The sequence below is a fragment of the Eriocheir sinensis genome, chromosome 42 (assembly GCF_024679095.1).
Source record: "Eriocheir sinensis breed Jianghai 21 chromosome 42, ASM2467909v1, whole genome shotgun sequence".
NCBI classification, from domain to species: domain Eukaryota; kingdom Metazoa; phylum Arthropoda; class Malacostraca; order Decapoda; family Varunidae; genus Eriocheir; species Eriocheir sinensis.
Genome location: NC_066550.1, coordinates 8510988 through 8536761, shown reverse-complemented (window position 1 = coordinate 8536761; position 25774 = coordinate 8510988). Strand labels below are relative to the sequence as shown.

The following is a 25774-nucleotide window of genomic DNA, read 5'->3' as shown; positions in this document are numbered from 1 at the left end:
ACAAATGGAAAGGAAAAGAATGAAAACACAAACAAAATAAATAAATAAATAAATAAACAAAGATAAACGAGAATAACCAAACAAAATCGAGAGAGAGAGAGAGAGAGAGAGAGAGAGAGAGAGAGAGAGAGAGAGAGAGAGAGAGAGAGAGAGAAAGATTCCTACAGCACTCTCGTCCCTCCTTCATTCCTTCCCTGACCGCCGTGGAGGAAGGATCGGAGAGAAAGTTCCTCCGTGTAGAGAGAGAGACAGACAGACAGACAGACAGACGGAAGAAAAGAAACAGACGAGAGACGAAGAAAGAATAGGAGGAAACAGACATCGAAATAAAAAGACAAAAAAACAACGAAAAGAAGAGAAAGACAGACAAAGAAAAATACAGAAAAACAAAACAAAACAAAAACAACGTGAAAAACAATAACAATAACAAAAAGTGACAATTATCTGACAGTGAAAAAAAAAAAGGGACAAAGAAAGAAAGGAAGGAAGTGAGAGAAAGAGAGAAAAAGAGAGAAAAGAGCTATCTCACATTTTCTCACTATCTCTATCTCTCAAGACATGTCACGTGACTTTTGGTGATGACTGAAAACTGAAGGAGGACGAGGAGGAGACGTGATAAAGGTAAGGAGGAAGGAAGGAAGGAAGGAGGGAAGGAAGGAAGAAGGGAGAAAGGGAGGAAGGGAAGGTGGATTTGAGGGGAAGGTAAATAAGAAAGGAAGGAAGGAAGGAGGGAAGGAAGGAAGAAAGAATGGAAGGAAGGAAGGAAGGAAGGAAGAAGGGACGGAAGGAAATTAGAAAGGAAGGAAGGAATTAAGGAAGGGAGGGAGGAAGGAAAGGAGGAAGGGAGGGAGGGATGATAAAGGGATATAAAAAAAGGAGGAAGGAAGGTACGAAGGAAGGAAGGAAGGACGGAAGGAAGGAAGGAGGGAAGGAAGGAAGGAAGGGGGGAGGAGGATAATGGGAAAGGTATATTTAAGGAGGAAGTTAAAGAAGGAAGGAAGGAGGAAGGAGGAGGAAGGTAGAAAGGAAGGAAGGAAGGAAGGAAGGAAGAAAGGGGGGAGGGATGATAACAGGAAGGTATATTTAAGGGAGGAAGTTAAAGAAGGAAGGAAGGAAGGAAGGAGGGAAAAAGGAAGGAGGGAGGGAAGGAAAGAAGGGAGAGAAGGAAGGAAGGAAGGAAGAAAGGGGGGAGGGATGATAATGGGAAGGTATATTTAAGGAAGGAAGGTAAAGAAGGAAGGAAGGAAGGAAGAAAAGAAGAGGAAGGAAGGAAGGAAGGAAAGAAAGAGGGAAGGAAGGAAGGGGGGGGGAGGGATGATAATAGGAAGGTATATTTAAGGGAGGAAGTTAAAGAAGGAAGGAAGGAAAAAGGAAGGAAGGAAAAGAAGGAAGGAAGGAAGGAAGGAAAGGGAGAGGTAAATGATCTATGTGTGTGTGTGTGTGTGTGTGTGTGTGTGTGTGTGTGTGTGTGTGTGTGTTTGCTACTGTGTTACTCATCTCTCTCTCTCTCTCTCTCTCTCTCTCTCTCTCTCTCTCTCTCTCTCACTTTCCTTTACACTGTCACTCTTTCAACATTAATTCTTTTTTTTCTCTCTCTCTGTTCTTTCCTCTCTTTCTTCCTCCTGTTTTTTCCCTCCTTTTTTCCCTCCAACTTTCTTCCATTTCACTGATTTTCCTTCATTTCCTGTTTCACCTTTTTCCTTAGTAGTAGTAGTAGTAGTAGTAGTAGTAGTAGTAGTAGTAGTAGTAGTAGTAGTAGTAGTAGTAGTAGTAGTAGTAGTAATAATAATAATAATAATAATAATAATAATAATAATAATAATAATAATAATAATAATAATAATAATAATAATAATAATAATAAAGAAAAAAGGTAAAGAGCGAAGGAGAAGGGAAAGAGAAGAGGATGGAAAGAAGGAAGATAGGAAAAGAGGGTAAGGAGGGAAGGAAGGAGGGAAAGAAATGAAAGCAAGAATGAAGAGAAGGAAGAAGGGAAAAGGAGGAATAAGGGAAGGAAGGGAAGGGAAGGGAAGGGAAGGAAAGGAAAGGGAAGGAGAGGGAAGGAAAGGGAAGGGAAGGAAGGCTGGAGGGAAGGAAGGAAGGGAAGGAAAGGAAAGGGAAGGGAAGGGAAGGGAAGGGAAGGGAAGGGAAGGAAAGGAGAGGGAAGGGAAGGGAAGGGAAGGGAAGGAGAGGTATTTTAATGTGTAGAAGAAATGTGAAGGAAGAGAAACAGACAAAGGAAGAAAGTAAAGGAGAAAAAAAGTAGAGGGGAAGAAGAAGAAAGGAGGAGAGGAAGAAAGGAAGAGTTAGAGAGACATTAATGATAGAGTAAGAAGTTATCCATGCTCTCTCTCTCTCTCTCTCTCTCTCTCTCTCTCTCTCTCTCTCTCTCTCTCTCTCTCTCTCTCTCTCTCTCTCTCTCACATCCTAGTCCTTCCCTCCCTCCCTATCCTCTCTCTCTCTCTCTCTCTCTCTCTCTCCTTCTTACCTGCTATGGAATCTTCCCTCCCTCCCTTCCCTCCCTTCCCTCCACCTTTCTCTCCATCCCTCCATTCTTTCCTCCATATCCTGGTTTAACGGTAAGGTGTGGGGGGGGGGGGGTGAGGGTAAAGGACAGTCACCCCCTCCCCCCCCTCACCCCCTCTCCTTGACCTAAATAACTGTGATGGTGGTGATGGTGGTGGTGATGAAGGTGGTGGTGGTGATGGTGGTGGTGGGGGTGGTGATGAAGGTGGTGGTGGTGATGAAGGTGGTGGTGGTGGTGGTGGTGGTGATTGCTTTGTCTAGTTAAATCAGAAACCATGAAAATTTATGCTCTGATAACAAGAGAGAGAGAGAGAGAGAGAGAGAGAGAGAGAGAGAGAGAGAGAGAGAGAGAGAGAGAGAGAGAGAGAGAGAGAGAGAGAGAATAAACATAACAACAGGGAAACAAAAAAAACAGAGACGTAAAGAAAACAAAGCAAACGAACAAAAAAGAAACAATATAAACGAAAAATAAAAGAAAATTAAGACAGAGAGAGAGAGAGAGAGAGAGAGAGAGAGAGAGAGAGAGAGAGAGAGAGAGAGAGAGAGAGAGAATAAACATAACAACAGGCAAGGAAACAAAGCAACCAGAAAGAAAGACGTAAAGAAAACAAAGAAAACGAACAAAAAAAGAAACAATATAAACGAAAAATAAAAGAAAATTCAGACAGAGAGAGAGAGAGAGAGAGAGAGAGAGAGAGAGAGAGAGAGAGAGAGAGAGAGAGCGGTAGCATGACCCTTCTTCTGTACCATGAACCTAAAACAATGCTCATTAGTACCCGGCTGATCTCCTTTTTGGCCGTTGGAAATGGTGGATGTGAGAGCCGAAAACGTGTTAATGAATACAGATCATAGTGTTTCCTTCTCGTGACCATTTTATGAAGCTAATAGAAACGTGAGTAAAATCGGGCCGCCAGTGACATGCGATCCACGCCCATGTGTTAACCCGTCCGCTGCGATTGGCACGGATTTCGCCTTCACTGGTAGCCTAGTAACATATGCTCTCAGGTCTTTCTGTGCCTCTGTGGTGGGTAGTGGAGTGTTTCCCATGTCATTGGTATGCTGGATTTCCCCTCCAAAGATGCATGACCTCATTTTCTTCACTAAATTGTAGCAGCCACTTTTTGTTCCACTCCCGTAGCTTGGTGATGTCTTCTTGTAGGAAATCCGCATCCAAGGGGTTAAATCAGCACAGGTTTCGAATGAGTCAGCTTCATTTACATAAACGTGAGCCAAACCGACTTACATACACGCGAATCTAACCTCGATATCGACTTACTAATTATTCTTATGAAGCTTGAATTTCTTTTTTTAATTACGCGGAGCTCTTCCACGCGAACTCTTCACGAACCCAACCATGACCTTATTAAAAACGAGAACGACCTGTTTATAGAGTGAAAAAAATATAAAGATGAGAACATATAAGAGGAGAGAGACAAGTGAATGATGAAGATAATGATAAGGAAATAAGACGCACGAATGATGAGGCTAATGAGATGAAAACGAGGAGACATGAAAGATAAAGGAAAAACAAAGAAACATGAGAGATGAAGATAGTAATGACAAGAAAGAGAAGAACAATGAGAGATGATAAGATGAAGACACAATAGAGGAAGGAAACGAAGAAACAAGAGAGAGGAAAGTAATTACAAGAACACAAAGAACATGAAAGAAAGGAGAAATAAGAACGAAGAGAACAAATAAACAAAACAAAAAAAAAGAAAACGAAGAAATAATAATAAAAAAACGAGAAATAAAGAAAAGTACGAAGAGAGGAAAAGGAAGAAAATAAAGAAGAATAAGAATAAGAAGATGAAGAAGAAAAAAACTACCAAAAATAATAAAACAAAATAACAACAACAAAAAGAAAAAAAGAAGAAGAAGAAGAAGAAGAAGAAAAAAAAGAAAAGTAATACCAATAATAATAATAATAATAAAGTAAAACAACAAAACAACAACAACAACAACAACAACAACAGCCACCCGCACTCTGATTCACCTGTATTCTTCACCTGACCTTAATTAGAGTGAAGGCCAGGTGACGCCCTTATTAGGATACCGGGTCCACCTGCCTGCGAGGGTGTTGACCTGTGTGTGTGTGTGTGTGTGTGTGTGTGTGATCGGCCCTCTGTATGCGGTTCTAATACTGTTTGTTTGTTTGTTTGTTTGTTTAAGCACGTTTTCTTTTGTACACTTTTCTTTTTCTTCGTTTCTTTGTCTATCTTCATTCTTTCTCTTCTTTCTTTCTTTATCTACTTATCTATTTATTTGTTTATTCCGTTTTACTATCATTCTTTCAATCTCTCTCAACTTCTATTACTCATTCCATCCGCCGGTCTGTCTGTCTATGTCTATGTCTTTCTTACTTTTTTCTCTCATTATTCTTCATAGTCTCTCATTTATTCTCTCTCTCAGTCAACCCATCAATCTTTCTTTCTATTTCATTTGTCTTCTATATATTTGAGTATTCATTTGCATACTACATCTTCATTCACTCTTTCTTCTTTCCTTTCTTCCTCTCTTACTTTCTTCCTCAATATCTAATCTTTCCTCTTTATTTTCCTTTCTCTCTCTCTCATCTCCCTTGTTGTAATTCTCCTTGCAACAATAAACTTCTATCAGTCAATCTATCCATTCATCTCTCTATCCTGTCTCTTTCCTGACGGGAGAAGAGAGGAAGGGAAAGGCAAGGAAGGGCGGAACAGGGCGTGAAGGGGAAGGAAGAGGCGGAGACACCCCAAAAATATACATGATGCTCATAGAAATACATAAATAATCATAATAAGACACTATACCCAAATTAAGTCAGTGCCCGCTAGCCGGTGCCCCCAAAAAGAAAACGGGTTTGGGTGCCCCCTCCCACGTGAAGGCATGGCGGGGCGCGAAGAAAACGGAATGAGGGTGTGTGTGTGTGTGTGTGTGTGTGTGTGTGTGTGTTTGTGTGTGTGTGTGTTGTTTGGATCTCGCTTGTTTGATATGGAGGGAGGAGGGGGGAAGGGGAGAGGGGGGAGTGTGTGTGTGGGGGGGGTTAAAGGGGTTTAAGGGGGTGAGGGGGGATGGGGGAGGTGTGTGTGGAGGTGAGGCTGGAGTGTGTGTGTGTGTGTGTGTGTGTGTGTGTGTGTGTGTGTGTGTGTGTGTTGGTCTTGTTATTTTGCTCTTTTTCTTTTTGCTTTTTTGTTGTTTTTCGTGTTCCTCTTTTTTGTCTTGTTTTTTCTTCGTTTATTTCTTTTTTCTTTCTTCTTTTTCTGATTCGTTTCTTTTTTTTTCTCTCTTTCTCTTTTACTTCACGTTTCTTTATTTTTCTTTTTTTTTTCCATTTCTTCTTCGTCTCCTCCTCCTCCTCCTCCTCCTCCTCCTCCTCCAGCAATTCTACAAAAATGTAACTCTTTTTCTTTTTTTCTTTTTCAACTCTACTTTTCTTTCATGTTCATTTTTTTTTTTTTAGCTGTCATGCCGAAAATATTTGACCCAGTGACTTCAATATAATCAGTCCCGTTACATTATTATTATTATTATTATTATTATTATTATTATTATTATTATTACACTGCAAATTTTCCTCATTCGCTTCTTCCTCCCTCCTTAATTTCTTTCCTTCCTTTTTTTCTTCCTCTTCAGTTCTTCTATCTCCTTTTTTTCCTTACTTTTTTTTTCTTTTTTACCTTCCTCCTCCTCCTCCTCCTCCTCCTCCCTCTGTCTGTCCTGTTTCCTTCCTTCCTTTTCTGTTTTTCTTTTCTACTTTAATTTTCGAATCGTGTTGTTTTTTCTATTTCTTCCTTCCTTTTTATCCTTTCCAATTCTTCTTTCTTCTTCTTCTTCTTCTTCTTCTTCTTCTTCTTCTTCTTCTTCTTCTTCTTCTTCTTCTTCTTCTTCTTCCTCCTCCTCCTCCTCCTCCTACTCGTTCTCCATCTCTTATTTCTGTTCCACACACACACACACACACACACACACACACCTGCATACCGCCTTACCTCCCTCCCCTACAACTCCCCCTCCCCTTCCCCCCTCTCCCTCCCCCTACCCCCCCATTCCTCGCGTCACCCAGCCCACTCCTCCGTTACTCCTCAACTCCCTGCCAACTTGGGTGACCGCATTGTTACCACACACTCCTCCCCTTCCCTTCTTCCCCTTCCCTCTCCCCTCATCCTTCCCCTTCTTCCCTTCCTTCATCCCGACACTCCCTTTCCCTCACCCACGCCTTGCTCTTGTTGAAGGGAAGAAAGGGGAGCGGAAGAAAGGACGGGGATGAAGGGAAGGGAAGGAAGGGAAAAAAGCGGAAGAAAGAGGAAGAATGGGGAGGAAAAGAAAGGGGGAAAGGGGGAAGGGAAGAAAGAGGAAGAAAGGGAAGGGGAAGGGAAGGGAAAAGAAGGGGATGGGAAGGAAGGGGAAGGCAAGGGAAGGATCGCTACTGCTACTGGTGATGGGAGAGAGAGGAAAGGGAAGGGAAGGGGATTAACAGGGGAGGGGAAGGGAAGCGAAGGGAAGGGAAGGAAAGGGAAGGGGATTAACAGGGGAAGGGAAGGGAAGGGAAGGGAAAGGGAAGGGAAATGGACGAAGGAGAGAAGGGACTGGGAAAGGAAGGGAAAGGGAAGGGAAGGGAAGGGAAGGGAAGGGAAATGGACGAAGAAGAGAAGGGACTGGGAAAGGACTACTACTACTACTACTACTACTACTACTACTACTACCACCACTATTACTACTACTACTACTAATAATAATAATAATAATACCACTACTACTACTACTACTACTACTACTACTACTACAACAACTACCACTACTACTACTACTACTACTACTACTACTACTACTACTACTACTGCTACTGCACATTCTCCCACGCCTAGAAAATTACTGTGGAAAATTGCAGGTTATTGTTGAAGTTTTGCTACTGAGAAGAAAAAAAACGAAAAGAAAAGAGAAAGAATAGAAAAAAATATATATATATCTGTAGCGCCTTTCCCAGCCATTATTTTTTATGCTCTTCACGCTAACTCGAACGCGGTTGTGACGTCACCATGCGTTTGTTTACACTCGAACGCGCAATGGAAGAGAAACGCTAAAATGATAATAATAACAATAAAATAAATGTAATGAAAAGGAGAGATAAAAATAGAAGGTTAAGGAAATATATTTACGAAAACAAAAAAAAAGGCGAGATAGAATGAAATAAAGACGAGAAGGGGAACCAAAATAGAAAGAAAGAAAAATAACAATGAAATAATAAAATGTAATAAAAAGGAGAAAAAAGGAAGAATCAGAGTAAAGTAATAAAGTGAAGAATAACAAAGAAGGGAAATAAAAATAAAGACGAAACCGGAACCAAAAAAAAGGATTACAGAAGAATGAAAAAAATTTAAAGTGTAACAAAAAAGGGAGAAAGTAAATGGAAATGAAATATGACAAATAACAAAATAAATGACACGAAAATGAATAAAGTCGAAAAGGCGAAAAAGGAACCAAAAAAGAATTACAGAAGAATGAAAAAAAAACGAAGAGTAACAAAAATGGGAGAAAGTAAATGTAGGAAATGAAAAATAATAAATAACAAAATAAATGACACGAAAATAAATAAAGTCGAAAAGGCGAAAAAGGAACCAAAAAAGAATTACAGAAGAATGAAAAAAAGTAACAAATAAGGGAGAAAGTAAATGGAAATAGAAAATAATAAAGAACAAAATAAATGACACGAAAATGAATAAGGTCGAAAAGACGAAAAAGGAACCAAAAAAGAATTACAGAAGAATGAAATAAAAACGAAGAGTAACAAAAATGGGAGAAAGTAAATGTAAACGGAAAATGACAAATAACAAAATAAATGACACGAAAATAAATGAAGTCGAAAAGGAATACAAAAAAAAACAATACTAGAAAATAACTGTACTAACGAAAAGGGAATATATACGTATAAAAAAGAAGAGTTAGGGTATCTTACTAAAATGTTAGGCAGATATTCCCGTCACCCGATGTTTTCCTTCGTAGCAGTGATGCCAGATCCAAACCTTCCGTGAAACACTCTTATCTGGTAACACTGCGATCAAGAGCTTATTATCCTTCTTCCTCTTCTTTATTTCTTTCTTAAGGCGCTAAAATAAAGAATAACAAAACAAGAGATAAAAATAACAAAAGTAACAAAAAGTAACAAAAAAATGATTAAATAAACCTAGGAAAAAATGATTGAACTAACTTTTCTTTCTTTCTTTCTTAAGGCGATGAAATAAAGAACAACAAAAAAGGGGATCAAAATAAATACAGGATAAGGGACCAAAAGTTAACAAAGAAAAGAGATATAAAAAAAATAACGTAGGAAAAATTGATTGAACTGACGATTAACGAAATATGAGATAAGGAAAAATAATACACTAAATGATAATGATGAAAAATTAAATTGTGAGGGGAAAAAATGAAGTATATATTGAAATTACAAGAACTGGAAAAGCGAGAAAAAGCGGAAACAGAGAAGAAAGAAGAAAGAAATGATTAGGAAGAGGAGGGAGAGGAGAGGAGAGGAAAGAGAGAAGTTGTCGAGAAAAGGAAATGAAAGAAGGAAGAAGGAGGAGAGGAAAGAAGAAAAAAAAATACTGCTTAAATTAATGCATGAAAATGAGGGGAAGGAAAACGAGGAAAGGAGAAAAGAAAAGAAAAATAGATGAGAGAGAGAGAGAGAGAGAGAGAGAGAGAGAGAGAGAGAGAGAGAGAGAGAGAGAGAGACGGAGGGAGGGAGGGAGAAAATTTAATGGAGGAAGGTCGAGAGAGAGAGAGAGAGAGAGAGAGAGAGAGAGAGAGAGAGTGTAACGGTACATCTTTGACCACAGGCTACCAAGTGGAGAGAGAAGGGTGGAGTCTCTCTCTCTCTCTCTCTCTCTCTCTCTCTCTCTCTCTCTCTTACGACCTTATCCACCTACACGACCTTCCCTCCCCCCACCGCCCCACGAGCGCACCCCCCCCCACCTTTCTCTCCTCTCTCTACCCACCTGATATTACCAACCTCTCTCTCTCTCTCTCTCTCTCTTACGTAAGATTAGGAAGAGAAATCAAGGAAAAAGGAAAATTAAAATAAAATAAAGGAATGAAAGGAAGGGAAAGGAAGGGAATGAAGGGGAAAGGAATGGAGGAGACGGGAAAGGGAAGGAGAGGGAAAAGGAAAGAGGGGAAAAGAAAGGGAAGGAAAAGAAGGGAGAATGAAAGACGGGAAGGAAAGGAAGGAAAAATATAATGGGAGAGGAAGAAATGGATGGGAAGGGAAAGGAAGAAAGGGAAAAGGAGAGAGAGGAAAGGAAAAGGGAGGAAAACGAAGGAAGGGAGAGGAGAAAAGGGAGAAAAAAAAGTTAATACGGAGGAGGGAAGAGAAGGAAAAGAGTAGAGAGATGGAAGGAAGGGAAAGACGAAAGGAAATGAGGGAGGGAAAGGAAGGGAAGGAAAGAAGCAAATGAAGGAGAAAGAAGAGAGGGAAAGATACGAAAGAAAATGGATTGGAAGGAAGGAAGGGAAGGAAAGGAGGAAAAAGGAGGGAAGAGGGGACAAGAAAGGGGAGGAGAGAAAAAGAAGAAGGGGAGAAAGAAGAAGGTAACAGGGAAGGAATAAGGAAGGAAGGAAGGGAGGGAGGGAAAAGAGTATAAAGTAAAGGAGGGAAGGAGGGAAAGGAAAGGAAGGAAGAAAGGAGGGAAGGAGAGAAGGAGGGAAAGGAGGGAGGGAATGGAGGGAAGGAAGGAGGGAAGGAGGGGAGGGAAAGAAGGAGGGGAAGGAGAGAAGGAGGGAAGGAGGGGAGGGAAAGAAGGAGGGGATGGAGGGAAGGAGGGAAGGAGGGAAGGAGGGAAAGAAGGAGGGGAAGGAGGGAAGGAGAGAAGGAGGGAAAAAGGGAAAAAAGGAGGGAAGGAGGGAAGGAAGGAGGGAAGGAAGGAAGGAAGGAGGTGAGGGAAAAAGGAGGAAAGGTGGGAAGGAAGGAAGGAGGGAAGGAGGAAAGGAGGGAAGGAGGGAAGAAGGAAAGGAGAGAAGGAGAGGAAGGAAAGAAGGAGGGAAAAAGTGAAAAAAGGAGGGAAGTAGGGAACGAGGGAACGAGGGGAGGGAAGGAGGGAAAGAAGGAAAGGAGGGAAGGAGAGAAGGAGGGAGGGAAGGAGGGAAGGAGAAGTTACGCTCTAGTTGTTGAGGTAAAACCCTAATAATGACTTACCTGTAAACACACACACACACACACACACACACACACGCACACACACACATGGGAGATATTTTTTTATATTTTAAATTTGTATATGAGAGAGAGAGAGAGAGAGAGAGAGAGAGAGAGAGAGAAGTCTCTCTCTCTCTCTCTCTCTCTCTCTCTCTCTCTCTCTAAACAAGAACGATATACAAACAACAACAACAACAACAACAACAACAACAACAAACAAATAAACAAACTTCGATTTATATTACAATTATTTATTTATTTATTTATTTATCATTTATATTATTTCAAGTTTTCTGTTGCCTGCCTTTCAAAGTGTCCATGTTTCCCTCCCTTCCCTCCTTTCCTCCTCCTTATATCACCACAAACTCCTCCATCACCACCACCACCACCACCTTCCTCCTCCTCCATCATCACCACCTCCTCCTCCTCCTCCTCCTCCTCCTCTTCTGGACAAGTGGGTAACGCAAGGAGAGGTAACGCTTCCTAATCGCTCTTCCTCCTCCTCCTCCTCCTCCTCCTCCTCCTCTTCCTCCTCCTCCTCCTTCTGCTCCTATTCCTCCCAGTCCTTCACTTCTTCCCCCATGACCACCACTATCACTGCCCCCTACTCCTCCTCCTCCTCCTCCTCCTTCACCATCACTATTATTATTCAAATCGAAGAGGCGCGACCTAGAGGAGGAGGAGGAGGAGGAGGAAGGAGGAGGAGGAAGGAGGAGGAGGAGGAGGAAGAGTATTGTGGTCAGGCAAAATGGATATAAAAGAGGTTATTTCATACTGACTGACAGACTTTCTACTACTACTACTACTACTACTACTACTACTACTACTGCTACTGGGCCTCCATCTATTAGAGTTGCGTTGTGAGCGGTATATTTTCTCATATCCTTTCACAAAGCAATTCATTGGCCCCACCCCGCCAATGACTGTGGCCGACAACCATCTTTATTTAATATTACAAACTTTACTAAACATTTTATTTTTAAGCTAACAGAGCTTGTGGTTGATACGACTATCAACCACCGTCGCCTCAAAGTCCAGGTCAGCAATGCGGGTGGTTTTGGGTGCAGGTGACCTGGTTCCTCTCAGGCAGACCAAGGCTGACCTCAGGAGGGAGAAGGACAGCCTGCATCTCATCCAGGCGACCACACTGCTTCTTGGCTGTTGTTTCTAATCCGCCAGTGTTTCGGCGAGTCTTGCGTAGAAGCTCTGCGCCCTTGGTCCCATCCCTCCTGCCGTCGTGAATACTACCGGGGTGAAGGAGCCCTGGTCCACATTCTGTATTCTTTCTTCATATGCTCTGTTCTTCTCTTGCTCGTTTCTTCTGTGGGCTGCATCAAGGGTCAGGTCTCTGTGGCAATGGGCCATGGGATCAAAGATCCTTATGTTAAAGTATGCCCTTTGTCCACGAGTCCAAAACCCTCTGGCGCTAACATCCACTCGTGCTTCGTTCGAAACATTAGCAGTGCGTCTGGCGAGGTGTTCGCCTTGCAGAGGGAGCAGCATGGGTTCCACAGTCACGTCGTGGCAGACTTCTTTCAGCATCTGAGCTGTTACGTCTCTTACTTCATCATGTCTCATGCAGACGAAACCTCCTCTCTTGCATGTCATGGCATGATTTTGGTTGAAGGGTGAGCCACAGTTACACATGTTTGGGAGCCCATCCACTGGCCAGCCATACCTGAGGGCAAGGGCATCAGTAAATTCTTATTTGTTTAAGTTGAAGCCTTTTGCCCTGATAGGTAGTGTGGTTAGCCAGTTACTGCTACTACCACTACTACTGCTACTACTACTACTACTACCACTACCACTACTACTACTACTACTACTACTACTACTACTACCACTACTACTACTACTACTACCACTACTACTACTACTACTACCACTACCACTACTACTACTACTACTACTACTACTATTACTGCTACTACCACTACTACTACTACTACTACTACTACTACTACTACTACTACTACTACTACCTTTACTAATACTACTATTATTGTTATTATGAATTTTGTTTCTCTCTCTCTCTCTCTCTCTCTCTCTCTCTCTCTCTCTCTCTCTCTCTCTCTCTCTCTCTCTCTCTCTCTCTCTCTCTCTCTCTCTCTCTCTCTCTCGTAGCTTTCATCTCCTTCCTTTCTTTCTTCCTCTTCTCTTATCCTCTCCCTTTCTGTCTTATCCCTTTCTTTCTTTCCTTTCTTTCTCTATTTCCTTCCTTCCCTTTTTTTTTAATCCGACAATTCAAATTTCTTGTTGCGGTTTTGGTGCTGCTGTCACGGCTTTTGTTTGTCTGTCTGTGTTGGTTGCTCTGTCTGTCTGTCTGTCTGTCTGTCTGTGTTTTCATACATGCAACTTGTGGCCTTAATAAGAGATGTGTTTCTCTCTCTCTCTCTCTCTCTCTCTCTCTCTCTCTCTCTCTCTCTCTCTCTCTCTCTCTCTCTCTCTCTCTCTCTCTCTCTCTCTCAATAAATAGCAGGCAATTGACTTGAACTGGAGACATGTGTGTGTGTGTGTGTGTGTGTGTGTGTGTGTGTGTGTGTGTGTGTGTGTGTGTGTGTGAGATTCAGAGCATGACGAAAAAATGCACACACACACACACACACACACACACACACACAAACAAACATGGCTATCATTGCAATACTATTTTATTATTATTATTATTATTATTATTATTATTATTATTATTATTATTATTATTATTATTATTATTATTATTATTATTATTCAAATCGATTTTTTTTTTTTTTTTGCTTTAATAATTTTTAATGAATGTATTTTCTTGTGATAAACTCTGCCAATGTGAAATGAAACCACAGCTTAGTGTTGTCACATTACCCAGGATGAACTTTCACTTGATAATCATACGTACAAAACACTGAGGGTTGTATTACTAAAACATTTCGTTGCCCAAGTTCACATATTTGACAAGGCTTTCGTAGGAGTTGTGAGCATTTCCAGGGGTAGTTTTATGACCCTGGTGGTAGTGTGACCCTTCCTCTGTACCGTGAACCTCAAGAAACACATATTTGACAAGGCTTTCGTAGGAGTTGTGAGCATTTCCAGGGGTAGTTTTATGACCCTGGTGGTAGTGTGACCCTTCCTCTATACCGTGAACCTGAAGAAACACATATATGACAAGGCTTTCGTAGTTGTGAGCATTTCCAGGGGTAGTTTTATGACCCTGGTGGTAGTGTGACCCTTCCTCTATACCGTGAACCTCAAGAAACACATATTTGACAAGGCTTTCGTAGGAGTTGTGAGCATTTCCAGGAGTAGTTTTATGACCCTGGTGGTAGTGTGACCCTTCCTCTGTACCGTGATCCTCAAGAAACACATATATGACAAGGCTTTCGTAGGAGTTGTGAGCATTTCCAGGAGTAGTTTTATGACCCTGGTGGTAGTGTGACCCTTCCTCTGTACCGTGATCCTCAAGAAACACATATATGACAAGGCTTTCGTAGGAGTTGTGAGCATTTCCAGGAGTAGTTTTATGACCCTGGTGGTAGTGTGACCCTTCCTCTGTACCGTGATCCTCAAGAAACACATATATGACAAGGCTTTCGTAGGAGTTGTGAGCATTTCCAGGAGTAGTTTTATGACCCTGGTTGTAGTGTGACCCTTCCTCTGTACCGTGAACCTGAAGAAACACATATTTGACAAGGCTTTCGTAGGAGTTGTGAGCATTTCCAGGGGTAGTTTTATGACCCTGGTGGTAGTGTGACCCTTCCTCTGTACCGTGAACCTAAAGAAACACATATATGACAAGGCTTTCGTAGGAGTTGTGAGCATTTCCAGGGGTAGTTTTATGACCCTGGTGGTAGTGTGACCCTTCCTCTATACCGTGAACCTCAAGAAACACATATTTGACAAGGCTTTCGTAGGAGTTGTGAGCATTTCCAGGAGTAGTTTTATGACCCTGGTGGTAGTGTGACCCTTCCTATGTACCGTGAACCTCAAGAAACACATATATGACAAGGCTTTCGTAGGAGTTGTGAGCATTTCCAGGGGTAGTTTTATGACCCTGGTGGTAGTGTGACCCTTCCTCTGTACCGTGAACCTCAAGAAACACATATATGACAAGGCTTTCGTAGGAGTTGTGGGCATTTCCAGGGGTAGTTTTATGACCCTGGTGGTAGTGTGACCCTTCCTCTGTACCATGAACCTCAAGAAACACATATTTGACAAGGCTTTCGTAGGAGTTGTGAGCATTTCCAGGAGTAGTTTTATGACCCTGGTGGTAGTGTGACCCTTCCTCTGTACCGTGAACCTGAAGAAACACATATATGACAAGGCTTTCGTAGGAGTTGTGAGCATTTCCAGGGGTAGTTTTATGACCCTGGTGGTAGTGTGACCCTTCCTCTGTACCGTGAACCTCAAGAAACACATATATGACAAGGCTTTCGTAGCAGTTGTGAGCATTTTCAGGGGTAGTTTTATGACCCTGGTGGTAGTGTGACCCTTCCTCTGTACCGTGAACCTCAAGAAACACATATATGACAAGGCTTTCGTAGGAGTTGTGAGCATTTCCAGGAGTAGTTTTATGACCCTGGTGGTAGTGTGACCCTTCCTCTGTACCGTGAACCTCAAGAAACACATATTTGACAAGGCTTTCGTAGGAGTTGTGAGCATTTCCAGGAGTAGTTTTATGACCCTGGTGGTAGTGTGACCCTTCCTCTGTACCGTGAGCCTAAAGAAACACTCATTAGAACCCGACTGACCCCCTCTTTGACCTTTAGAAATAGCTGATGTGAGAAGCGAAAATGTCGTATAACATCGACCTGAGAGTTTAATGAGATCCAACAAGTTAAAATAACCGGCATATAATTACAGAGAAACAAAGGAGGGAGATCAATATGTCAGATTTGGATTATATTAACAAGAAATTAAGACTCAATCACGTTCCAGTATATTAAAAAAAGTTATGCTCATTAAACTTCATAATTACATTGATTGTTTGTGCACGAGTTGTTTTATTTACTCTAAAAAAAAATAAAAAAAATCCTACCTTCCTATCTTTCTTTTTTTCTTTCCTTCCTTCCTATCGTCCCTTTCTTGCATTTTTTCTCTTTCACCTTATTAAACTTCCTTTTCGTCCTCTTCCTCCTTTCAATATTTATTCTGTCTTTGTCATTTCACTCATTTTTTAGCTCTTTCATCCTCCCTTTCTGCCTTCCCTCCTTCCTCTGCCACGCCCCTCCACCAGCGTTGCCATATTATCGTATTCACCACATTGTATTCATCATTTTTAAGCCTCAGACTCTCGTACCTACACAAACAACGACAGAAAATTAAAGTTACCGTTAAAACTCTTATTCATTGATGTTTCTTTGTTTGTCTTTGCTATAGTTATCAGTCAGAAACCACGAAAATACAATGCGGTGAGTACGATAATTTGCCAACGCTGCCCTTCACTTTCCTGACCCTCCTATTCACCTTCTTCCTAGTCTTCATCTTCTATATACCTGACTCTTGAATCTGTCTTACATATAATCTTTCTTCCATCACCACCTCCCGAAACTGACCTCTCTTTCGGCCACCTCTTTTGATTATTTTTTGTAGGAGCAGCGAGTAGCGGGCTTTCTTTTATTATTGTTTCCTTTTTTGTGCCCTTGAGCTGTCTCCTTTGGTGTAAAAAAAAAACAAAGAAAACCCCCCCGCACCATAATGTCTTTCATCATCATCATATTCCCCTCATCACCAATATCTCTCATCACCATAATTTCCTTTCACAGATGCGGTCGGGCGGCGGCGGTGTGGCATGGGTGGTGGTGGTGGTGGTGGTGATGGTGGGGGGCGTGGCGGGTGACGGTCCCTCCCCCCCCATCACCCTCAACCCCCCACCTTCTCATCACAACCAGGCCGACGGTGGCGTGGTGGAAATTGGCGAAAATGTACAGGTGAGTGTGTGTGTGTGTGTGTGTGTGTGTGTGTGTGTGTGTGTGTGTGTGTGTGTGTGTGTGTGTGTGTCTAATATGTTTGTTTATTTGTCTGCCCGTCTGTCTGTTTTCTTCTTTCTTTCTTTCTTTCGTTCGTTCGTTCGTTCGTTCTTTCTTTCTTTCTTTCTTTCTTTCTTTATGTATGTATGTATGTATGTATGTATGCATGTATGTATATTGTCATCTTGTCTGTGTATTACCCCTATCTATCTATCTATTTATCTATCTATCTATCTATCTATCTATTTCTTTTTCTCCTTCCTTCCCCATTTATCTCCCTCCTCCATCTATATCCCTTCCTCCTCCTCCCCCTCCCCTTCCTTTTCGCCATCTTCAACAGGCCTACCCTATCTATCTATTTATCTATCTATCTATCTATATCCATCGATGTTGCCTACTATCTATCCATCTATCTCTTTCCCTCCTCCTCTCCCCTCCCCTCACTCCCCTATAACCCCCTCTTCCCTTCTGCTGAACAGGGCTACAATCTGCTGGACGCCGCGCCTTCCTACGCTGACCCCGACCTGCTGAAGGCGGTGATGGACCAGGCGGAGGAGGCGGACTTCAGGTGTGTGTGTGTGTGTGTGTGTGTGTGTGTGTGTGTGTGTGTGTGTGTGTGTGTGTGTGTGTGTGTGTGTCAGTTCATGGCGTTAGTTCAGTGTTGATCTTACGTTGGTTATGATGATTTCAGTTATATCAAGAGTAAATATTTAAAGATTTTGGTAATATCATAAGAGGAATTGCTTAAAGATTTCAGTAATATCAAAGAAACATATACTTTAAGATTTCAATATACAGATCGGGCTTTTTTTTGTACTTTTTTTTTGTTGTTGCCCTTGAGCCGTGACAGTTGATGTAAAAAAACAGGAGCAAATATTCAAGGATTTAAATAATATCAAAACACCAAACATTTAAAGATTTCAGTGATACCAAAAGAGCAGAGTTATGATGCAAAATTGGCAATAGCATCAACACATCTACGAGCAAAAGTATCAATAATAGTAACAATATCAATAGTAGTAGTTATAATATTAATAAATCTAGGAGTAAAGTTACAAGCGTTTGGAAAATACTAATAATAACAACACGTTTAAGAATAAGGTCATGAGTGATTGTAAAGTATCAGTAATATTATCAAAGCAAAATTAAGAGCTCTTTTATTGTACTTGTAAACCTATTAGAGTTTGTGTTAATGTTTTCTGAGCTCTTAAAATTAGGTCTTGAGATGCGAGTGAAAATTACTTACGATTTTTTTAACATTATCATAAATTCCTGCACAGAGTAAAGTCATCACTATAAACTCCAGCCTACCCCACAACTAACATATCCCACCGCTGCCACCAGTGTGTTACTTAATGTTTGTGTTCATTAAAAGTGAGTGCTTCTTACAAAAGACATTGGGCCGTATTACTAAACATTTTGTCGCTTAAGTTCACCTATTTGACAAGGCTTTCCTAGGACGATTGGGCATTTCCAGGAATAGTTTTTTTTGACCTGGTGGTAGTTTGTCACTTCTTCTGTACCATGAACCTAAAGAAACACTCATTATAACTCAATTGCCTCCCTCTTTGACCTTTAGAAATAGTTGATGTTAGAAGCGAAATGGTCTTATAATACCAACCATTATATTTAATAAGCCCAAGCACTGTCTCCTCTGCTGTAAAAAATAAATAAATAAATAAAATAGGTTTGTATAACACGAGAGGAATGAGACCAGCCTGATGGGTGGATGCACAACAGGGCCATATCTTTAAACATTTCTGCGCCCAAGAACACGTAATTTACTAGTCTTTCGTGGGAGTTTAGGGCATTTCCAGGGGTACTTTTATGACCCTGGTGGTAGTCTGAGCCTTCTTCTCTACCGTGAACCTAAAAGAACACTCATTAGAACTCGATTAACCTCCGTTTGGCCTTTGGAAACAGTTGGTGTGAGGGGTGGGAGCATTTGACAATACCAACAGCTTGCAGACAAAACAGGGACGATACAGCTTTCCGTGGGTAACATCCCTTTCCCTCACCCACAGGTACCCTCTGGCGACAACAGTGCCACCGGGAGGACGACGCAAACACACAGAGGAAAACGAAATTGAAAACGGGAACACGAACCTCCAAGAAGCCTTCTCTCTGAGTGAACTGGGCCAAGGAGATGGGGTTGGATTCCTCTCCCGCCCCTTCCCCTCCTCCTCCCACCACTCCCGCCCCCTCCCCCCTCTCATTTCGAAGGGGTATGCTAGTATGAGTATCCAGGGTCACGCGTCCACCCATAGATTAGAGGAGGAAGAAGAGGAGGAGGAGGAGGAGGAGAAGAGGGTGGTGACGAAAAGACCAGGAATTGTATACAAGAAAGTGACCTATGTTTCTTTTCCTCCTCCTTCTTCTTCCTCTTCTACTCCTCTTCCTCCTCCTTCTTCTCCCTCTTCTACTCCTCTTCCTCCTCCTTCTTCTCCCTCCTCCTCCGACTTCTCAGATTTCATCCCTTCCTCTCCTTCTCCTCCTCCTCCTCCTCGTCCTTCTCCTTCAACGCTTCCTCCTACTCCTCCACCCACACCTCCTCCTCCTCCTCCTCCTCCCTCCTCCACTTCTCTCTCCATTCAGCCTGCAACTAAGTATGTTCTAAGAGCTAGGCCTACACCCCCTCCCTCCCCCCCACCCTCCTCACCCCCCTCCCGTCCATTCTCCCCTCACCTCCCCTTCCGCCCTCACCCCCCCACCCACACCCCCAATAGGCCTACCCCCCGCCCTGACCCAAGCCCCCCCCACCCCAATGTCCCTCACCCCCCCTCTTCTATTCCTGAAAGCATTCCCGCACTACGATACACCCGTCGCCCCTCCCCCACCCCCTCCACTACCCCCGCCACCCCCACCCCCCGTCCTCCCCCCTCTTCTACACCCCCCCCACCCCCACCTCGGCCCACTCGCCCCCCTCCTCCCCCACCCACCCCGACACCACAACTCCACCCCCGCCCAGTGAAAACCCCCCTCGCCTCACCGCCCCCCAATACACCCCTCCGTAAGGAACAAGACCTCCCCACCGCCCCCAGTCTACCCACCCGTAAGGAACAAGACCTCCCCCAACCGCCCCCCACTCTACCCCCCCGTAAGGAACAAGACCTCCCCCCAGTGAACACTCTCAACAGCCCCCTCCCCCGACCTCCCCCCCCTCCCCCCACACGTAAGGAACAAAACCTCCCCCCAGTAAACACACTGAACAGCCCCCTCCCCGACCCCACCCCTTCCCCCCACGTAAGGAACAAGACCTTCCCCAGTGAACAGCCACCTTCCCCACCGCCCCCCTCCCCCCACGTAAGAAACAAGACTCCCCTTCCCCATTCCGCCCCTCCAAAGTTGACCCCTTCCTTCCCCAGGCGCCCCCTGTCCCCGTCCCCCACCCATCGCCTTACCTCCCCTCCCCCCACCCCTCAAGCGCCCAGTCCCACCTCCTCCGGCCTGAACTTCCCAGGGACCTATCACCCCAGCCGCCCCCCAGCATTGCCCCCCACTTTAAATATCCCCGGCATCACTTTACCCCCACCCTCCTCCCTTCCATCCCCGCAGGCGCCTTACCCCCAGCCAACGCCCCGCCTGCCCCCCCCTCCTTACTGAAAAGATCTCAAGCCCCAGTCTGCATCCCCCCACCCCCTGCCCTCCAGCCACCCCTCCCTTCGCCTTCCATCTACCCCCGCCTCTCCTCCCCAGGGTTTATCACGCCCCCAGGTCATCCCCTTCCCCAGGTCTCTTCCCGACCTCTCCCCAGCCATTCCCCAGCCCCACCTGCCCCAACACCCCTTCGCAGCCCCGGCAGGTAAGAGGCCGGTGTTCGCCCCCGCCCCCTCGCCGCCCGTCCGCCGCCCCCAGGAAGACAACGCAATCCCCCCCGCCACGATGTCCCCAGACCCCCAGCCCTCCGCCCCCCTGCTGGGTCTCTTCGCGCCGCCCCCCATCAACAGACGCAGGGGAGAGGCGCCCCCCGCCGCGCCCCCCCCGCCGTACCAGCGGGGCCTTGGCCCCGCCCCAACACACACCCGTAAGGTGGTGGTCCTCGGCCCCTTCCCCGCCCACCCCAGGCACCCCTCTCAGACTACCAAACCCCTCCCTGCTGCCTCCGCCTACACCCGCCCCCCTCAAGCCACGCCCCGTCACCCCGGCCAGCACCCCCAAGCCCGCTAAGAGTCCCGCCCCGCCCAAACAGGTCCTGGGGGGTAAGAAGTCCCCTGGGGGTGAACCTGGGATAGTGTATGGAAGACCCGCAGTAGAGAGGAGCGAAGAGGTGCCGGGGGAGGTGAAGGAGGCGCTGGTGGCCGCACGAGTGAGGTTCCCGCCGGGTGTGGGGGGCGTGGATAGGCAAGGGGGGGCCAGACCTATCATACCCGTCCCTGTTCCTGTCCATATGGCACCCCCACCCCCGCCCTCACCCCTCAAGGCCGCCCCCGCCCCCGCACCCTTACACTTCAAAGCCCCCCCGCCACCCCCACCCTCACCCCCTTCACGCCAGCCACGCCCGCGCCCCCTCCCTAAGCTGGCCCGCCGTGTGCTGCCCCTACCCTCTACCACCACCGCCCCCCCAGCCTCCCAAAACCCCCTGTGGTCTCTGTTAGGGCTTGGAAGCCGCCCCTCAGCTAACCGACCCCGCCCCTCCCTCCTCCCCCGCACTCCTCCCCCCTCTACCACCACACCTACCTCCCCCACCACTCCCAAGACCCCCCCCACCACCCCCGCCTCCACCACACCATTGCAACCAGTGTACCGCCACCCCACCACAACCACCACCCCTGCACCCCCCACCACCCCTCCACCCCCCACCACCACTACAACTACCACCACTACCACCAACACCCCGACACGCCGCACCCCCTCCCCCCTCAGCCACATCCCCGACGCCCCCCTTGACCTTGGCTCCTTCCGCCCCCCAGTACTCGATGAGGGGGCGTTTAAGGGGTGGAGAGTCGTAGGGGGGGCGCACACCCCTGCCGAGGAGCCTGTGGTGTCCTACGTCGTGGAGAACACCCCTACCGTCCCCACCCTCCCCCCGCCACACCAGGGGAAGGGGGGGAAGAAGGGGTTGGGGGAGAAGGGGAAGGAGATGGTGGGGAAGGACAAGGAAGGGGTGACGGAGAGGTGGAAGGAGGGGAGGGAGGTGGTGGAGAGGAGGATAGGGGAGGTGGATGTAAGGGAGAAGGAGATAGGGGATGTGGTAACCGGGGCATTGGTGGGGGGGAGGGGAAGGGTGGAGGATGTGATAAGTGGGAAGATTGGGGGGGAGCCGGTGAGGGCCGTGGTGGGGGGCGGGAGGGGGCTTGTCCAGTTCACCTCCAGGCTCAATGTGGAGACGCCGGGGGTGGTGAGGAGCTACAGGATGAACGCCCCCGTCCTCGCCCCCCTTAAATCCGACCAAACCCCCGCATGAACCCGACCAAAGGAGGAAAAATAGCCCAATAGTTGAAAATAGCCCAAACACTACCACAATCTTCATAAACTAGCCCAGTATCATTAAAACCCCCAATAGCCCACAACAGCCCAGAAAATAGCCCCCAAACAGCCTAATTCTTTCTGGACTTAGCGCTGTTCCGAGCCATATGGTGAACAGACAGACAAAGAGACAAACAGAAGACAGACAGACTGACAGACAAGGGAACAAGCTAAAGAAAAACCTGAAAAATGAGAAGACAGTGACGTGAGAAAAATAATTGTGATGAATATTATGATGATGATTGTGATGAAGGTAAAGATGGCGAAGATGATGATGATGATAATGAAAACGGTATGAAGATGATGGTGAGGAAGATAGTGATGAAAACAAGTGTGATGAAAGAGATGTGAGGAGAGAAAGAAATGCAGGTGGTATGAGAGAGTACGCGAAGTGACAAAAAGGACAAAGTTTAGATGTGTTAAGATTCGTATCATAATAAAAATAGGAAGAATGGTGATAAAATAATAACACTAATGACAGAAAATAAAAACAATGGTGATGTGAGAGAACAATGACGGGAAACAAAACACAGAAAATAATAAAAGAAAATAAAAACAAAGAAACAAGTGAAGGGAAATTAAGAAATATCATTATAGTTCTGAATGTGGCAATAATGAGTCTGTTTATCTGTTTATCTATTTGTCTGTCTATCTAAACATCTCAACCCATTTTTTTTATATCAAAAGTTTAATTAATGATAACTAAATATTACGAGGCATTAACGACATCTTAATAATAATAATAATAATAATAATAATAATAATAATAATAATAATAATAATAATAATAATAATGGCTATATGCTTCTTAATGTTTTAAAGTAATTGACAACCATTGCCATTTATACGTGTCTCTCTCTCTCTCTCTCTCTCTCTCTCTCTCTCTCTCTCTCTCTCTCTCTCTCTCTCTCCTCATTTGTTACATTTTTCTTATTATTTCATCTTTCTATCTATCTATTTATCTATCTATCGTGTGTGTACATTCAAACACACACACGTATACACACCAACCCAATAATCTAGTGGCATTCATATTTATCTATTTAATGTAGTAGGACGTAATGTAGACTATATATAATTATTTTTTGCACTGATTAATATTAAGCTTAGTTAAGAGTTTTAGCACCTGTTACCTGAGCTACAAATCACACGTATTGCTCTGTATATTATGTTCTGTTTGGTATTTTATGTGTTGAGTCACTCCGCGTGGGTCTCTTATATTTCCTTTATCTAACGAGGGTATTTGAGTTACTGGAGAAGTGTCATAAATTGCTTCAGTTCTCTTGTTATAAAAAGTCACCGTACACTATAGGTTGGCAAAGAAGCCCCTCCCTCCCTGTAACCTCCTAATCTCCTTTCACACAACCAATCAGCTCCTGTACCTACGGCAGAGGGGGCGGGGCTTGTGAACCAACTTAGTGTGGGGTTACTTTAGTCCAGTGGTTCTTAACCTTTTCAGAGGCGCCGAACCCTAACGAAAACCTCCGCACAGCAGCCGAACCCCTCAAGTATATAAAGAAAAAAACATACAAGTGGAAGAAAAATTGCTTCAAAATTCAAGAGTATATCAATTTTAAATAATACAAAGAATGGATTCCATTTTAATCCATAAAAATATTAAAGAAAATTTGCTTAAAATTCAATTGCAAAATTGCAATGTCTTTCGGGAGAATCTTCGCCGAACCCCTGAGACTGGCTCGCCGAACCCAGGTTAAGAACCACTGCTTTAGTTGGTTAGGAAAATGGATTGCAAACAGAGAGAAACTTCCTTAATCTTTCTTTACGTTTGTGGGGAAGAATAGGTTTAGTTGTTGACCCTTTCCGCCTTCTTGTCAAGAGCTGAATGACATGCGTTTCATTCGTAATTAAACTATAACATGAGAGCCGAAGTCCTATTAAAGGAAGTGATTCTTAACACAACACTCCTTTTCTATTACGAATGTTGTAAGGAGATAAGCTAAACATAAGTGACAGGCCAGACACTCGATAAATAAATGTGGAAGTCGTAAAAAGAAAGGAAGAAAGGAGAAAATATAGGAAGTAGGGAGGAATAAAGTTATGTGGAAGGAAACCTCGTGATTTTACACATTCCTATACTTTTTCACACACGAATGTCATAAGATAGGCTGGATATCAGTAACAAGACAAAAACTCATTGACATTCACCAAGACAACACAATCAAATAAATAAAGAAAAAGAAAAAGAAAGAAAATAAAAAAAGCCCGCGAAGGTAACAACCAAAACAACAGTAGACCGCAGATTGGACATACCTTATATTTATCGTATTTTAGCGTTGAATCTCCTTTGTTTTAAGATATTTTCCGTCACCAACACGTGCAGCAGATATTCAAGTCCATGAGTATCACCACGAGGATGTTCTAGGTGCTAAACATACGAAGATATAGACGAAAATATAAGTTTGATAATACATTGCACAGCCTCCCATGTAAACACTGGAGAGGGAGACTAATCTAAAATATGGACAGGATCATAAAGTTTAATATTTCTGTATAACAAAAACACTTTAAAAACTTAAGTTCAATATATATGGGATGATAAGTTTTGTTATTTAAGTAATAATAAACTGTTGCCATATGTTCTTTCTTCCAACTACGGAAATAAAATCAATGCGAAAATATAGATAAAGATAAAATACACAGACTGCGATTGCTGATTGATTGATTGATTGATAGTTTATCGTTGCAAGTAAAACAACAAGGGAGAAGGGAGGAGCATGCCATCCCAACCCCCAGGCAGTACAGAGTGTGATTATGCAACTAAGGATACATGTGTAATTAAGTAGCACCAGGAAACTGAAAAGATACAATGGCTTCAAGATAACGATAATTGGTGTCTCGTGATTGGCGGCGTCAAATTGCCAGTAAAGTTGCCCTTGTGATAGCACCTTGAATAGGCTACCCACTGACTGACACGTGTTTGGCAATGGTGAGGTCACGTGTGTTGCGGGCATGGCAAGCACGTAGGTATGTTGTGTTGTGAGTGTTACAAGCCAACAGCATGACAAGTGGGGCACAGAAGTAACCTTTGGATTGCTAAACAGTCTTACGGTGCTTGAGAACAGAGAGGTCAAGTTGGGGGCATATGCTATAAATGCGCGTGGCCTCGGTGCTCATCTCCGTCACATTGCCCTTTGAGCGTGTAGTGGGAAACAGGGTTAGTGTGAACTGTGTCATACCCGGGTTGCCACAGTTTACCTTCCCCAGGTCTCCTCAGGTACCCATTTATCGACCAGTGCCCAATAAGGAGAGTGAAGATCAGGGTGAATTGTGCGCCGATCGAGTGCCAACACCGTGATTCGAACCATAGCTCGCGGATTCATAACTGGTCGAACTAACCTAGCTTTTCACCCTCATAGAAACGTGATAAGCTGTCTGTCTATTTGCTTGTGTTGTCCATTTATATGTAGTGTTGTGTACTGGCCTAAGAACATAAGACCCACATGAAACAGCCTCGTATTTTTATGTTTATTCTATTATATTTATTTATTTGTATGTATTATATATATTTTTTGTCAGCAAGAAGCAACACAAGGCGAGATGTTGCTCACCACTCTCTGTATATATTGCTTTTGTATTTGTGTCTCGTTACGTTATTATACTGCTGTCACGATTAACCAGACCAATAATTTATACAAACTGTTTATAATAAAAG

At 44.0% G+C, this 25774-nt stretch overlaps 1 protein-coding gene across 1 annotated transcript; it reads left to right on the top strand.

Annotated features, from left to right (window-relative positions):
* The first annotated feature begins 206 nt into the window (after positions 1-206).
* LOC127010213 (uncharacterized) lies at positions 207-20802 on the top strand. The gene is made up of 6 exons (XM_050884091.1): positions 207-621; positions 16432-16596; positions 17115-17203; positions 18660-19491; positions 19944-20149; positions 20367-20802. Exons 2-6 carry the CDS (start codon positions 16432-16434, stop codon positions 20800-20802), a joined length of 1728 nt encoding a protein of 575 aa, XP_050740048.1. The 5' UTR covers positions 207-621.
* Positions 20803-25774: the final 4972 nt, after the last annotated feature.

Bases quoted from the DNA above. Each gene is read 5' to 3' on its own strand.
- LOC127010213 (XM_050884091.1), top strand. From the start codon at position 16,432: ATGCGGTCGGGCGGCGGCGGTGTGGCATGGGTGGTGGTGGTGGTGGTG. The intron at 16,597-17,114 runs GTGAGTGTGTGT...TCTGCTGAACAG, and splicing joins AAATTGGCGAAAATGTACAG to GGCTACAATCTGCTGGACGC. The intron at 17,204-18,659 runs GTGTGTGTGTGT...CCTCACCCACAG, and splicing joins GCGGAGGAGGCGGACTTCAG to GTACCCTCTGGCGACAACAG.